The sequence below is a fragment of the Typopeltis vanoorti genome, unplaced genomic scaffold, assembly GCF_054136105.1.
Source record: "Typopeltis vanoorti isolate ZY-2024b unplaced genomic scaffold, IOZ_Tvanoo_1.0 HiC_scaffold_690, whole genome shotgun sequence".
Taxonomy (NCBI): domain Eukaryota; kingdom Metazoa; phylum Arthropoda; class Arachnida; order Uropygi; family Thelyphonidae; genus Typopeltis; species Typopeltis vanoorti.
The window spans coordinates 1-14,567 of record NW_028328170.1 but is presented as its reverse complement, the minus strand read 5'-3'; the positions used below and the strand labels follow the sequence as shown (position 1 = coordinate 14,567).

The window sequence follows — 14,567 nt, the reverse complement described above, 5'->3', positions numbered from 1 at the left end:
ATATATTGCCCCTAAACAGCCGAAAGGCTAACATCACAACAAACTACCCTATTATGCATGTAATCTAATCTAAAATTATTAATATTGTAGCAAAGTGGATGGAACTCATATTCATTAATACATAATTTCCATTCCTTTACTTTATGCAAGATATACATACTCAAACATACTTAATTACTCATATAATGTTCTTAGTCTTTTATAAATCTTATTCTAAATGAACAAAAAACGAAGTATTTATTGAATAAAATATAATTAAATTAATACTATTAATATTAAAATTGCTAAATGTAATGTAATAATATTATTATGTAAAATATTACTGTATATAGTGTAGTAATCTTATTATATAATACTAGGGGGAGGGGCTCCTTCCCCTGGCGCCAACGGCGCCCAACCCCCCACCCCCCGTGTTCCGGACTGGTAGGCCGGTTCTCCTTGAATTCTGATGACTCGAATTTTGAAAACTTGAAAGGGGCGGTTCCTCCCCCCTGGCGCACAACATTCCCGAGTTCCGGACTGGTAGGCCGGTTCTCCTTGAATTCTGATGACTCGAATTTTGAAAACTCGAAAGGGGTCCGCCCCTAGGCCCTACAACCCCTTCCCCACGAATTCTGTGGGGGGGCGCTGTAGATGCCATCAGAATTCAAGGAGAACCGGCCGGACTGGTAGGCCTGTTCTCCTTGAATTCTGATGACTCGAATTTTGAAGACTCGACACTCAGGGTAGCCCCTGAGTTTCAAAACGTTTCAAATAACTTGACAAAAAACGTGACACAAAAAGCCTTATCATTTTAATATATATATAGGGTAGATATCAATATTACTATGCATAATGTAATAATATAATAATATTCCTATGTAATATATGAAAATAGAATGAAATAAAAACATTAATATTACTAAAAATATCTATAAATAATGATATTTATAGATATTTTTACAATCATACAGTATATGATTTCGCAATCATATACTTTATGATTGCGAAAGAGTAGGAAATATATTTTAATTGTAAATGAAAATACAGTATAATCACACTTTCTCAAATTTCGAAGAAAAAAAAGTGCACTGCAACGTATGTTATTAATAAATTATATAACTGTGAATTACATATGGCAAATTATCACTGTCATTATCATTAATAATAGTAATACATCGATGATTATATCAACTGAACGTTATGCAAATTGTACTTACTGAACCACAAGTAGTGAAATGTTGTACTGTTGTCTAAAAAATGTATTGACTCTAATTACTGTAACAGAAAAGTACTCACCAATGAAAAGTTTTATCAAGTATTTAAAAACGTGTAACTACTCTGGAAGGCCAATAAGATTATTATTGATATCGTTATTAAAAATCATTATTGTTATTCTTTTACATATATCAATTATACCTATTGTAAAAAAATGTATTACAGTGTTAATTGGGTTCTGGTGTCGAGGCTATCAGGTGGAAAGACGTACCGTCAGTGAGCTCCTGGAAGATTTGTGATTTTTGTTGATTTATTAAGTGTTTTCTTAGATTTAATTGTGTATTTTAGTATATTATTGTAGTTTTGTTAGTGTAGTTTATTGTACTAAATTGTTTTATAACATAATTTCAGAAAAATTATTAGTTTTTACTAATAATTTTACTAAAAATGGCACAAAAAACTCGGCGTAACAAGGCAGTGACCAAAGCTAAAGTTGCTACTGAGGAGAACGTTTGTCCTGAACAAAAACACTGCTGCAGTAATGGAAATGATTTATCTGAGGATACGATGACATTAGAAATAGCTCAGTTAAAAGAAATGATTAGAAAATCCACCAGGGAATTGGAAAACGTGGAAAAACGTTTGTTTAAACTTCGACAGGATAATAAAAAGGATGAGAACAAGAACAGGCAGGAAAATACTGACCTTAGTAATCAAAATATTAATCACAACAAAGTAAGTCAGTTAATATCTAAGAAAAAAGAGGTAATATTGTATGGTGACTCAATTTTAAAATTTGCGCTTGCCGAGGGAGTCACCACTTCTAGTTTCCCTGGAACGAAAATTAAAAATATGACAAACGTAATTGAAACCCAAAAAAGAAATGTAAAAGAAATGGTAGTGCTGGAAGGTACCAATAATTTAAGTGGTGAAAAACATAGTATGAGAGAATATATGAAATGTCTGTTGGAAGAAGCGAGAAAGAAATGTGAGAGAGTAGAAATTGTGGGATTACCACCTAGATATGATAGTACTGAGTTAAGGAGGGCGATAATAGCAAATGATTTCACGCGTAGGCTATGTAGAAGATATGGATGCGAGTTTATAGACGTGTGGGATGTGTTTGATAGCAGAAAAGGTTTGTATAAGAATGATGGCCTGCACTTGAATTCATTTGGCATCAGAAAGCTGGAGAAATTACTTCTTGGTATGAGACTTAATGCAGAGAGTCAGGGAAACGAGATCATCAAGGGAAGAATGGGAAAAATGTGTGTGAAAGTTCAGCTATGGTATATAAACGTGATAAAGATATAAATGCCTTTGAACATGGTTATATATGTGGCGTAGGAGTGGAAAAATATGCTTTGGGTTCGGACCTTTTAAGTATGTCTGGGGAGGGAAAAGAGAAAATTCTAGAACAAGACCAAATACGTTGGATATCTAATTATAAGAATAGGCTAGGTCGTAATTTATTATGTCCATACACAAATGCCAGGAGCATTAAAAACAAAGAGGTTGAGTTTGTTGCTTTATTGAATACGATGTGGCCTAAGATTGGTGGCATTACTGAAACCTGGCTATCAGAAGTGGGATCGAGTGTAACGGATATACTATTTTTAAGAATGATAGAAGAGATAGGAGAGGAGGAGGAGTGCTACTAATGATATCAGATGACGTCCAGTTAGCGTAGAAATACAAGAAAACAATGATGGTAAAAATGTCTCATGTAACGATTAGTTTGAGTCTCTTTGGTGTGAAGCGGAGGTTAACAGAGTGAAATATATGGTGGGGTGTTGCTACAGACCTGACAGCTCAGTTGTAGGGGAACGAAGAAATGCATCGCCAATTTGGCCTTATGGGTACCAAGCGAATGATCATTATGGGTAACTTGAATTTTCCAAACATTGATTGGGTAGAACAGAAATCTCATGATCAGAAAGAACAGAAATTTATTGAATTGTCGCGAGATAACTTTCTTAAGCAGAATGTGAAAGAAGGAACTCGAGGACAAAAAGAGTGTTGGATTTGCTCATAGCATAATAAGGGATCTCTGTCAAGAATATGGCTATTTTACCACCAATTGATGACAGTGATCATGCTGTTCTTTTTTGGGAAGTATCTACTTGTATTGAAGCCCCGTTTAAATCAGGCTACATGCTGATTTACAAAGCTGGAAATTGTGATCAACTTAGACGAATACTATCTTTGGTCCCATGGTATCATTTACTGAATGGAAAAAATGTCAGCAATGCATGGAAATCTTTGAAAAAGTGCTTGAATGAGGCGGTATCTGAATGTATCCCTAGTGTTCGAAGAATAAATAGGTTGGGAGTGAAATGGATGTGTAGCCTTATTAAGCTACAGATCTACAAGAAGGAGATGATGTGGAAAAAATATCGTGAGAAAAAGAGTGAGAGGAGTTATGAAATATATAAAGCTCAGGCCAGAAAAGTAACGAGTATTGCAAGAAGAGCTGAAACGGAGTATGAAAATAAATTGGCCATGCAAGCTAAAGGCAATCCAAAAGAATTTTATTGTTATGCCGCAAGCAAAAGAAAGAATGAATTTGGAAGAATAACTTTATTGAATGCAGATGGTACACGAGAGTCGGAAGCTAAGGAGATTGTTCAGTTAATGAGTGCTCACTTTGCTAAGACATATCAACCAGGTGTATATAGCATGGTGCAAGGTGCTACTGCTACACTGCATGAAGTGTTAGAGGTTCATGAAAATGAGGTTGAAGAGCTCTTGCATAACCTGGATAAGAATTTGTCAATAGGGACAGATGGAAGATCAGCCCGTTTGCTAAAGGAACGTTCAGCTGAATTGGCTAGGTCTTTCACACATTTGTATAACTTGAGTCTCAGCTCAGGAATGATAGCACAGGAATAGAGGGAATGTATGATTATTCCGTTGAACAAGGGTGGTGCAAAAACTGTTTCTAACTACCGACCTATTAGTATCTCTGGTGTGGTATTGAAGATTTTAGAGAAGTTGGTAAGAACTCGCATACAGAAATGGGTAGATAAGCATTCTATACTCTGTAGGGAACAGCATGGGTTTACTAAAGGAAGGTCATGTTTTAGCAATTAGCTCATATTTTATAACAATGTTACGGCCGAGTTGGATAAAGGGAATGGATACATTATGATAATGTTAGATTTTTCTAAGGCATTTCATAAGATACCACACGATATCCTGTTGTGTAAACTGGATAATATGGAATTGAAACATAATCTATTGACTTGGATCAGGGGATGGTTGACAGACAGATATCAAAAAGTGGTATACAGCGGGTGAGAATCTGCAAGATTTAAGGTAACCAGTGGTGTACCTCAGGGTTCAGTCCTTGGGCCATTATTGTTCATTCTATACATTAATGACATCAAGCGGGGTTCTATCATGGGATCTGCAATTGTGTGCTGATGATGCGAAGATAGGCAGGGCAATCAGGGACTACTGATATTTAGCAATTACAAAATGATTTGAAGAGACCATACTTAGATTACTCTGCGCAGATTTGGTCTCCAGGGTTCCAAGGGGATAAAGAAGCTATGGAAAGGTTGCAAAGAAGATTTACAAAGATTATATCAGAATTATGGGATTTTAGATTATGAAGACAGATTGCGAGTATGTGGATTACAGATTCTGATTAACAGGAGAAAGAGGGGTGATATGATAGAGGTCTATAAACTTTTGAATGGATGTTAAAATATTTCAAATGATTTAATTTCTTGTTATATGGAAGGCAGGGAGAGAACATGGTGGCATCCATGGAAGTTAAGGTCGTTTTCACTCAGGAAAGGGTTAAGAGCTAGGTTTTTCTCCCAGAGAGCAGTGAGTGAGTGGAATAATTTGCCCTTACGGGTAGTAAGTGCATCTAGTGTAAATGAATTTAAGGAAAGGTATGATAGCTGGGTTGGGTAATTTACAGCTTCCCTCGATGAGTCTTTGATTCCCTGGAGGTCTGAGATAATAATAATAATAATAATAATAATAATAATAATAATAATAATAATAATAATAATAATAATAATAATAATAATAATAATGTTTATATACAGAACTTTTGTGTATATGTAATTTCTTTGAAGGAGAAAAAATATTAAGAAAAAAGAAAAAAAAGAATCTCACCTTACAATCTTCTTAACCATAAAATCAGCGAGTAAATTGATATATGGTATTTCTTTAATTCCTACACTAGTGCCATTGGTCTTCATATGAGGATTCTTCGTAAATCCACATTTCATTTATTCAGTTTGAAGTGATTCTCGAATTTTCAATGTTGCTCTGATCCATATAAAACCAGGGGAAGTTTTGGGTAATCTAGCTTTCCGAATTTAACATTCCATTTCGTTGTTTTGCACTCCCACATTTTATCTGCAGTTTAGTACAATAGAGAATAGAATTTAAAGATAAGAAAGACTATAGGAAGCTTAACGATCAAACCGGACTTGTCGTGTATACAGGTCAGAAGTTAATATAAGCTTTGAATAGTATTGAAATAATGGGTGCGGAGCTTCTATTTTATCCGTGAAGCCATTTGGGTGGATAATGCTCAAAGACTATCTACCTTTCATAGAAGTTTATCAAGGCTGTGGTTGATGACTAAGACTTTCCATGAACTTACTTCAGTCTATATGGTCTTCTCAAAGGTCAGGAGTTATTTTAAGGCTCGTATTTCGTTGCACTACCTGATCCATTATAAATATATAAACATTATAAATAGTAAAGAGATTATAAATATAATCTCTTTCCCAACAACTTTCCATCTTGCGCACTGCAGTTATAAAGGAGTCTTCTATTTACGCTAAGAAAGTTATACATTTTAAAAGCTTCAGTAGACTTCACCTAGTTCCGTTTGACATAGTGATTAGTTAAGATATAATCACCATGCTACCAATATTTGTTTAGCAGAAGTTATAGATTTACTTAACAAAACTTTCCTTTGGATATCGCGACTCTAATTTTCTCATTCATTCAATCATTTCGGCTTTTTTGTTGTCAAGATACGTTCTTCTGGCAAACAGAGATTACAGATGTATTAAGACCTGTTTCCTCAAGTTCCGACATTTCTATGAAGTGTTTTTTGCTGTACGACTAAGATTTTATTACCAGGCCAACAGTTTGCCGAGGTACATGTTGATGAAATCTTTGCTACTCTCACTGGTTATAAGAAATTTCCACGTGACTTTAGGAAGATCAGTTATGTATGTTCAGTGATACAGTTCACTTTAGAAATAGAGCAAAAGCACTTTCGTATGTCTTTAAATCTTCTGATTCTTCTTCATCCAAATGGGAACTTCAGTTTTCAATCTTTTGAAGGGGAAAAAACGTACAAATCTTTACATCCATGCAAGGTCTCACTGTCTCCACGATTTCAAAAGTTCAAAATTTTGAACTTTTGAAATCGTGGATATATATATCGATGTATTATTATATATATGAATAGTATATCAGATGGCATATGAAGAAGTCATCATATTATTACAATTGCATATTAAGTTAGTTATTAAATTATTCTTAATGAATTATAATAAACCACATTTTAATAAATATGTTATTAAAAAATTTGGCCATCTTTCAATAGGAAACCAGAACGAACAAAAGCACGTGTATATATATAACATAAAATTTGTGAATATGATATTGATAAATGAATAAGTTAGCAATGGTTAATTAATACTAAAGTCTAAATAAGTAATATATCCTGTTAAATAATTAATGTCGCACTGTCGAATTTTTTTTATATATAAGAGCAGGCTTTTTATTAATTACGTTGAATTAGACTAAATTAAACTGATAAATAAAAAAATATTGAGTTTTTCTTTGAATACATAAGTATCATTGTAGACATCATTTTATATGAGGGCTCTCAGTGCTAACAGTATCAAGTTATCATTTATCACTGACTGTATTTTAGTCAGTGATAAAATGGTGCATTTACTTCATCAACTTAACAGTGTGCTCATCTATTCTTACTCGCCAAGTCGAAGAAACAGATGCATAATTCACTGAAATCGCCCAACTATTTCCAGAAATGAATATGCGAAAACGGAGTGATGGGAGCTGGTAATACTGAATCAAAAAAAAAAAAAAAACGAAAAAGAAAAAGAAACTGAGACCATTGTCATTGAAATAGCCCTTGAGTGACTAGGGGCGAAAGCTCAAACAGTACGTAATCCTCTTCAAAGGTTACTCCGATGACATGTTCGAAGAAATCTGCGAAAGTAAGGTTTTTGATAAAAATTAACTATTAAGATTCTCTGGTATGTTAAGAATACTATCATCCTCCCGTGTGTGTAGGTTTGACAGAAATAAACTACAGAAAGATGTCTAAAGAGAAAAAATCAAACCGGAAATGTCAAATCTGTGCTCAGAGTAACTTCACTTCCATAAGCCACATGAAAATTACTGAACAGCTATAAATTGGCAGCTATACCAATGGTATAACGTCAAGTATAGAAGAGGGTAAAATTCATGCCTAACTAAAAGAACTATAAATTAATTTCGAAGAACAGATACAAAACATATATCCATGTACAGTAGTTATTCAGCACTGTTTTTATTTCATACTGTATTTATTTTTACATACATATTTAATGAATTTTTACGTTTTACATTTTCTACAAATCCGATCACTAACATTTTCATTTATCAGTTTCCCAAATTCATAAAATTCGATTAATAGAATACATTTTCTTTTATAATTGTTATCATGTGTATATGTATGACTAATTTTTAAGGAATTGCACGTAGTTTTATAAAGTTTACACTATATGTCAGACACTTTATCCTCAGTCTTGATATTTCTTATATATACGAGGGTGGTCTGAAATGTTCTCGGCCTAACAATGAAAAAACGAATTTATAATTTCATAATTATTTTTATTTTTCAACATAATCTCCCTTAAGGCTAATACGTTTATTCCAGCGATGCTCCAGCGCCATTATCCAGTCCTGCTGATGGAGCCGACTTTGTCTTCTTTGGCACTGAACAACCGGCTTCTTCCACTTCTGTCTACTGTTTTTTATACTTGTTCTGTTAGTACAATTTTAAGTCTCTGTAATTTTTTTATATACTTCTTTGATTGTGATACCTGAGGATGTTTATGTAACGAAACTAGTAAACTAGTAGTATCTTTTTTAAATATATCTTGTCATCTTTTCTCTCGGTAATAGTCATTAAACCTTTTTTTATAATATTCCAACCGAGTAAAAATGAATTTTGAAAAAAAAAAAAAAAAAAAAAAAAAAAAAAAAATATATATATATATATATATATATATATATATATATATAGCACTGGCTCGCTGTCTCTTGTGAGTAATGTCCCTCATGAGTTCTTCCATACGCAGTTCGACAGATTTGTCTGTCTGCCCAAAATTAGGAATATCACAATCACACAATATTTTATATACAACAGGGTATTTGAGTTGATGATGACAAGGTTTTGGGTGGCTTATTAAGAAACGGATCTTTGGAAGTGGAGTGAACAAGGTTTTGATATTTTATTTTCTTAGAACTTTCGCTAATTTATGTGAAACGGTACTTATGTAAGGAATAGATATATTGCCTTTGAATCTATTTGTTTCTTCTGAGTGATGTTTAGGAGGATTAAGAAAGAATTTTTCAATGATTCTCTTGGAATATCCATTAACTTCGAAAGAAGTTTTCAGATGGTTTATTTCTGTAAGAAGTTCATTTGGGTCATCCAGAAGAGAACGGGCTCTATGTCCCAAGGTGGAAATTATTCCAAGCTTATGAGGAGGGAAGTGATGGGAATGACTATGCAGATATCTGTTGGTATGTGTGGGCTTTTTATATATCGACAATTTGAGTTTACCAGAAGTGCGAGTCAGTTTGACATCAAGAAAAGGCAAGGAATTATCCGTTTCAAGCTCTGCAGTAAACTTAATACTTATAAAGAATTGAATGACTAGAACCGAGATTTTTACTTAAATCTCGGTTCTAGTCATTCAGTTCTTTCAATTCCACCTTTGGCTTGAACGACACCCAAATTCTGAAATTTCATTTGAAAGGCTAATGCAGCAACGCAGCTTCATTATCAAACACAAAGTATATAGTGAACTTGAGCTGGAAGCACTGAAACCTCAAGCTGTAAAAGGAGACTGTACTGACCCTGAAGTGACCAAGAATATGAATGGAGTAGAACCAGATTCCAACGTGCAGAATGCTGAAAATTATGAAAATATATATATATATATATATATATATATATATATATATATATATATATATATATATCCTCAAGGGCTCACTCTAGTGAGTACGGGCATGGCGAACCCGAGGAACCTGAAGCTGGATCACGCCTTACTTCATGCAACATATACCTGTTATATTATCTGTAGACTGGTCCCTACTCATCTTTCCCTCTGTATTTCTTTTCACCTTGCTCCTTCCCCCCAATGCTATTAGAGTATTCGAGTGCTAGGGGTGATTCTGTCCTATTTACCTATTTTTGTTTATCTCATGCACCTGCCCACCCCCAGTTAAAAATGCTGAAGACAAATCAGAACTTTATACCGCATCGGTCGTCGCGCGGGTTACCAGGGACCGCACTGGATGTTAGGCTTCCTGGACAGTCAGTGACAAATGGGCTACAGGAGCAAGATCCACAGAACTCGAAAGTATTTACTAGGAAAAAGTGGAGCATGGCTGAAAATAGACAAGTCATGCAGTGCTTCTACAGTTCAAACCCATCAGTTAGGGGATTTCAGAAACGAATGTTCCACCTTTGGCTTGAACGACACCCAAATTCTGAAACTTCATTCGAAAGGCTGATGCAGCAACGCAGCTTCATTATCAAACACAAGGTATTTAGTGAACTTGAGCTGGAAGCACTGAAACCTCAAGCTGTAAAAGGAGACCGTACTGACCCTGAAGTGACCAAGAATATGAATGAAGTAGAACCAGATTCCAACGTGCAGAATGCTGAAAATTTTGAAAATATACAAATAGTTGAAAAGAAGCTATCAGATAAGGAACAAGAACTCGCAAGAAAAATTATCGAGCAAATGAACAGCAATTTTAAATTGCACAGAACTATTCGGTATTAGCGAAAACGTGCAAAACTTTTTGCAATCCAGCATGAAAAACTGGAAAACGATGTTGGTTTTCTAAATAGAGAAGAAATTGGAGAGGTAAACATAAAAAGGGGCATCTTTCAAGGAGCCTCATTATCTCCTCTATTGTTTATATTGTCATTGATCCCCTTAACTAAAATTTTAAATAAAACTGCTAATGGTTATCAAACTGCGCAAAAGAGTGCAAAGATATCTCATCTCTTATACATGGACGAACTGAAGTTGTATGCAAAATCAGAGAATGAACTCGGATCGTTCTTAACACTGTGCACATATTCAGTCAAGATATATCAATGGATTTTGTCTTAGACAAATGTGCAATTGCTGGAATAACAAGAGGAAAGTTTGAAGATATGAACGAAATCGAGCTGCTCGATGGTGAAATAATCAAGGCAACAAAATTCGAAGACAGCTACAAATATTTGGGAATTTCATAAGTATCACAAATTCTGCACAATAAGATCAAAGAAAGAACTAGAGCAGTATACATAAGACGATTAAGAAAACTCCTTAAGTCAATGCTTAATGCTGGAAATTTGATAAACGTAATTAATACCTGGGCCATACCTGTTATGAGATATTCAGCAGGCATTGTTGAATGGACCCAGCTAGAGATGGAAGATTTAGACCGAAAAACTCGAAAATTAATGACAATGCCCCATGCCCTCAATCCTCGCAGAGTCTTTGATAGGCTCTATCTATCACACAAAAAAGGAGGTAGAGGATTATTACAAGTGAAGCAAGTTATTGAAGACGAAAAACGAAATTGAAATCATTATCTGCAGCAAACAACGGAAAAATTTCTAATTGAAGTAAGGAAAGAGGGTTTATTTAAACCCACAGAGACAAAATTGGAATACAAAACCAACCAAGTAAAAGTGAGAACTGAAATATGGAAAAATAAGACATTGCATGGAAAATACCTTCACAGCATAGAGGACAGCGCTGACTGCAACTTCACTTGGCGATGGTTGAGAAATGGAGCACTAAAGAAAGAAACAGAATCTGTAATTTTTGCAGCACAAGAACAGGCCATTAAAACCAACGTTATGAAGGCAAAAATACAAAAAATTCAAGAAGACAGTAAATGTAGATTGTGCAAAGAAAAGGAAGAAACAGTAGACCACGTTATAAGTGGATGCAGCAAAATCGCACAAATTGAGTACCGTAAAAGGCATGATAACGTAGCTAAGATACTTCACTGGCATTTATGTAAAACGTATATGGGTTTGAAGAATCTAAAGACTATTGGAAGCATAAAGTTCACCAGAAAGTGGTTGAGAATGAAAAAACTAAAATACTCTGGTTCAAAATCCAGACTGACAAAAGCTTGGAATGTAATACACCTGATATCACAGTGGTTGAAAAAAGTGAAAACAAGGGTGTTAAGTTTATCGAAATGTCAGTACCAGGAGATAGTCGAATTGACGACAAAGAACATGAAAAAATTACAAAATATCGTGATTTGAAAATCGAAATTGAACGAATCTGGCAAAAGAAGACGAAAGTTGTTCCCATAATAATAGGTGATTTAGGCGCCATCCCAAAAACATTGAAAAAATATCTAGAAGCACTCGAGTTAGATGGATTAAAAAGTCAGAAAACAAGAACTTTGTTATGAAAGCATTTTGTGTTTCTTGGGGAAAAAAATTCCTTACCCTGAGTATCGTTAAAAGTTGAAATCTATCTGATTTATCTTGCTGGGAGCATCTTCTTTTAACATGTTCCTAGGAATTTTATTCACTTTGTTCTGCTAAAGATAAAGCTCTCTTATCTTAAGAGAGCTTTATCAAGAATTTCTATCAAGAATATGTGTTATGGAAACATAAACCAGAATATCATGACCAGTGTGCTATTCTTTAGAGACGTACCTTCAATGCAGAGTGTTAAAAGAATGAGCGTATTTAAGACAGATTTATATTCTTCACAGATTTCCATGGTTTATAAAGATCATATTATATTTGAATATTTCTGAAATTTTTTCAAAAACATCAATATGATAATTATAATTTAAACAGAAGTAAAATAACTACTTTCATTTAATACTTTTCATTCTGCACAGAATCGTTATAAAAATTTATATAATAAAGATATGGTGTTGTACATACCTGCAGGTACGGTTGTTTGTTGTGGTGTTACAATAGAAGCTAAAAAAGGAAATTACACGGAATTAGAAATATAAAGGAAATTGTACATATTTATATTTTTATTATTTACTAGTTCAGAATTGAAGAGAACTAAATATAAAATATATTTCTTTATAAAATAAAATAGATTAAAGATCACGTAAAACTCTATCTTTAAAATCTCACGATCTTTAAAATATATGTTGTTAATTAAATGTTAATTTATCAAATATTTAGATGAAAAACGACATGTACCTCATGTAGGTCACTTCTGCACTAAATAACTTATCACAAAAGTTCCACTTCTTAACCACAAATGAAAGGTAACAATAAAAATTAAAAAAAACTGAACTATGCTCTTTAGTGGGAATTGTTATTCTTGTAATTATTCTCTCAGAGCATCTGCCCCAAGGAACTGTCTGGTAAGACTACATTTGTAGCTACGATACTTGAAATTGTTGAAAGAAGATCGATTTTGTTGTTGTACTACATTCGGAAAAGCCATATATTTTCAAATTCGTCAATTTGCTCATCTTGACAAAAAAGCAATTTATTTTCTTGAAGTCCACTCTACTATACAGCATTTATATTGTATCGTATATATAGTACCATATTGTACGCTGTATCAGTGTATTTTCATAGAAGGATGAATGAAAATGTATTGATGAACCTTAATTTCATCATATCCGTATAAAAGAAGTACCGTCAGTTAAATGAGACTAACCATATATGCAAAACTGACCTAAACATGCTCAAACGTCATTTATGTTTATTTCTTTATCTTCTACCCAAAAATAATTAAACCTGCAGTGTTTCTAGGAAGATGATTACTTACAAGTTGTGTTCAAAAACAGACCGAACTTTATTGCTCATTTTAAAACATTTTAAATATCCCCCCTCTTCAAAGTAGTCCCTTCTACTGGTGATACACAGTTCCTAATGTTTCTTGCTTTGTTGGAATGCTTCCTGGAATGCACTTTCTGTGATCGCACGCAGTTCTCTTATCGCATTTTCCTGAATCTCTTCTGTGGTTTTGAAACAACGTCCTTTCAAAGTAGTTTTAACTTTGGGAAACAGGAAAGTCTGCTGGGGCTACGTCCGGAGAATAGGGTAGATGGAGCACAACGGATGCCTGATGTTTTTGAAGTTTTGAATAATGGTTTTCATAATGTTTTTTTGAGTTTTGAATGCATCTGAAGTTTTTCAGACTAAATTTGATGGCAAAATCCTATGCTGATGCCCACTTCGTCAGCAACCTCTCAGACAGTTAAACGACGATTTCCACGAATCACAGCACGAACTATCTCGACATGGTTGTCGTCTCTTGACGTAGAAGGTCGTCAAGGCCTGGGATCTTCACCGACCGACGTTCTGTCCTTTTTAAAGCGATTAAACCCCTCATAGCACTGTGTTGGGCTCACACAGTCCTCCCCGTATGCTTTGTTAAGCAATTCAAATGTCTCTGTAAAATTTTTACCACGTTTGCAGCAAACCTGCACACACACACATATCGTTCTTCAAGCTCTTTCACTGTCACTTTGTCACTAATCGAACTAACAGCTTGTGCACGTTCTCGCTTCAGGGGATGTAACTCGACGACTAATGCTCATAGCAGAACAGGGTAAATGGCAGTTTGATGTCAAAATCTGCGGCTAGGTGTGTTCAGTAGCCGCAGAGCTCTTTGTGCTGGTTGACGCGCTATTTAAAAAGTTCGGTCTTTTATTGAGCAGGGCTCTTATATCCATTTTGTGCCCCTTACTACACTTAGCAGGCAAGTGCTCTTCAATACTTGTGATCATATTGTTTGGGAAAGTAATTAACCTGATTTGGTTCTCGCAATGTAATATGTGTATTGTTCACCACAAACAAAAACATTTTCAATATCTATTTAGTCTACTAAATAGAGATCGAAATTTTTTTGCTCGTGGTACGTTTATACTGTTCTCTGTTTTGAAAATGTTCTAATACTGTATATGGCATGGCGCAAAAAAAGAAAACTGTACTGAACTTCGACACACCTTTCAGTACACGTGCTGTGAGATATATACCTTTCGACTGCATGCACATTAATAGAGGAGTTCGTGTAGAGTCTATGCAATTACATTTAACTGCATCAATGGTGCTGATGTTGAAAAAA

At 34.4% G+C, this 14,567-nt stretch overlaps 1 protein-coding gene across 1 annotated transcript in view; it reads right to left on the bottom strand.

Moving 5' to 3' along the window:
- Positions 1-12,451, bottom strand: part of LOC150092099 (uncharacterized) — a gene marked incomplete at both ends in the record, with an annotated part of 300,006 nt that extends 287,555 nt beyond the window's left edge. The window contains one exon of the mRNA XM_090415309.1: positions 12,413-12,451. Coding sequence (XP_090271435.1) covers positions 12,413-12,451 — 39 coding nt within the window. The remainder of the gene's footprint in view (positions 1-12,412) is intronic.
- Positions 12,452-14,567: the final 2,116 nt, after the last annotated feature.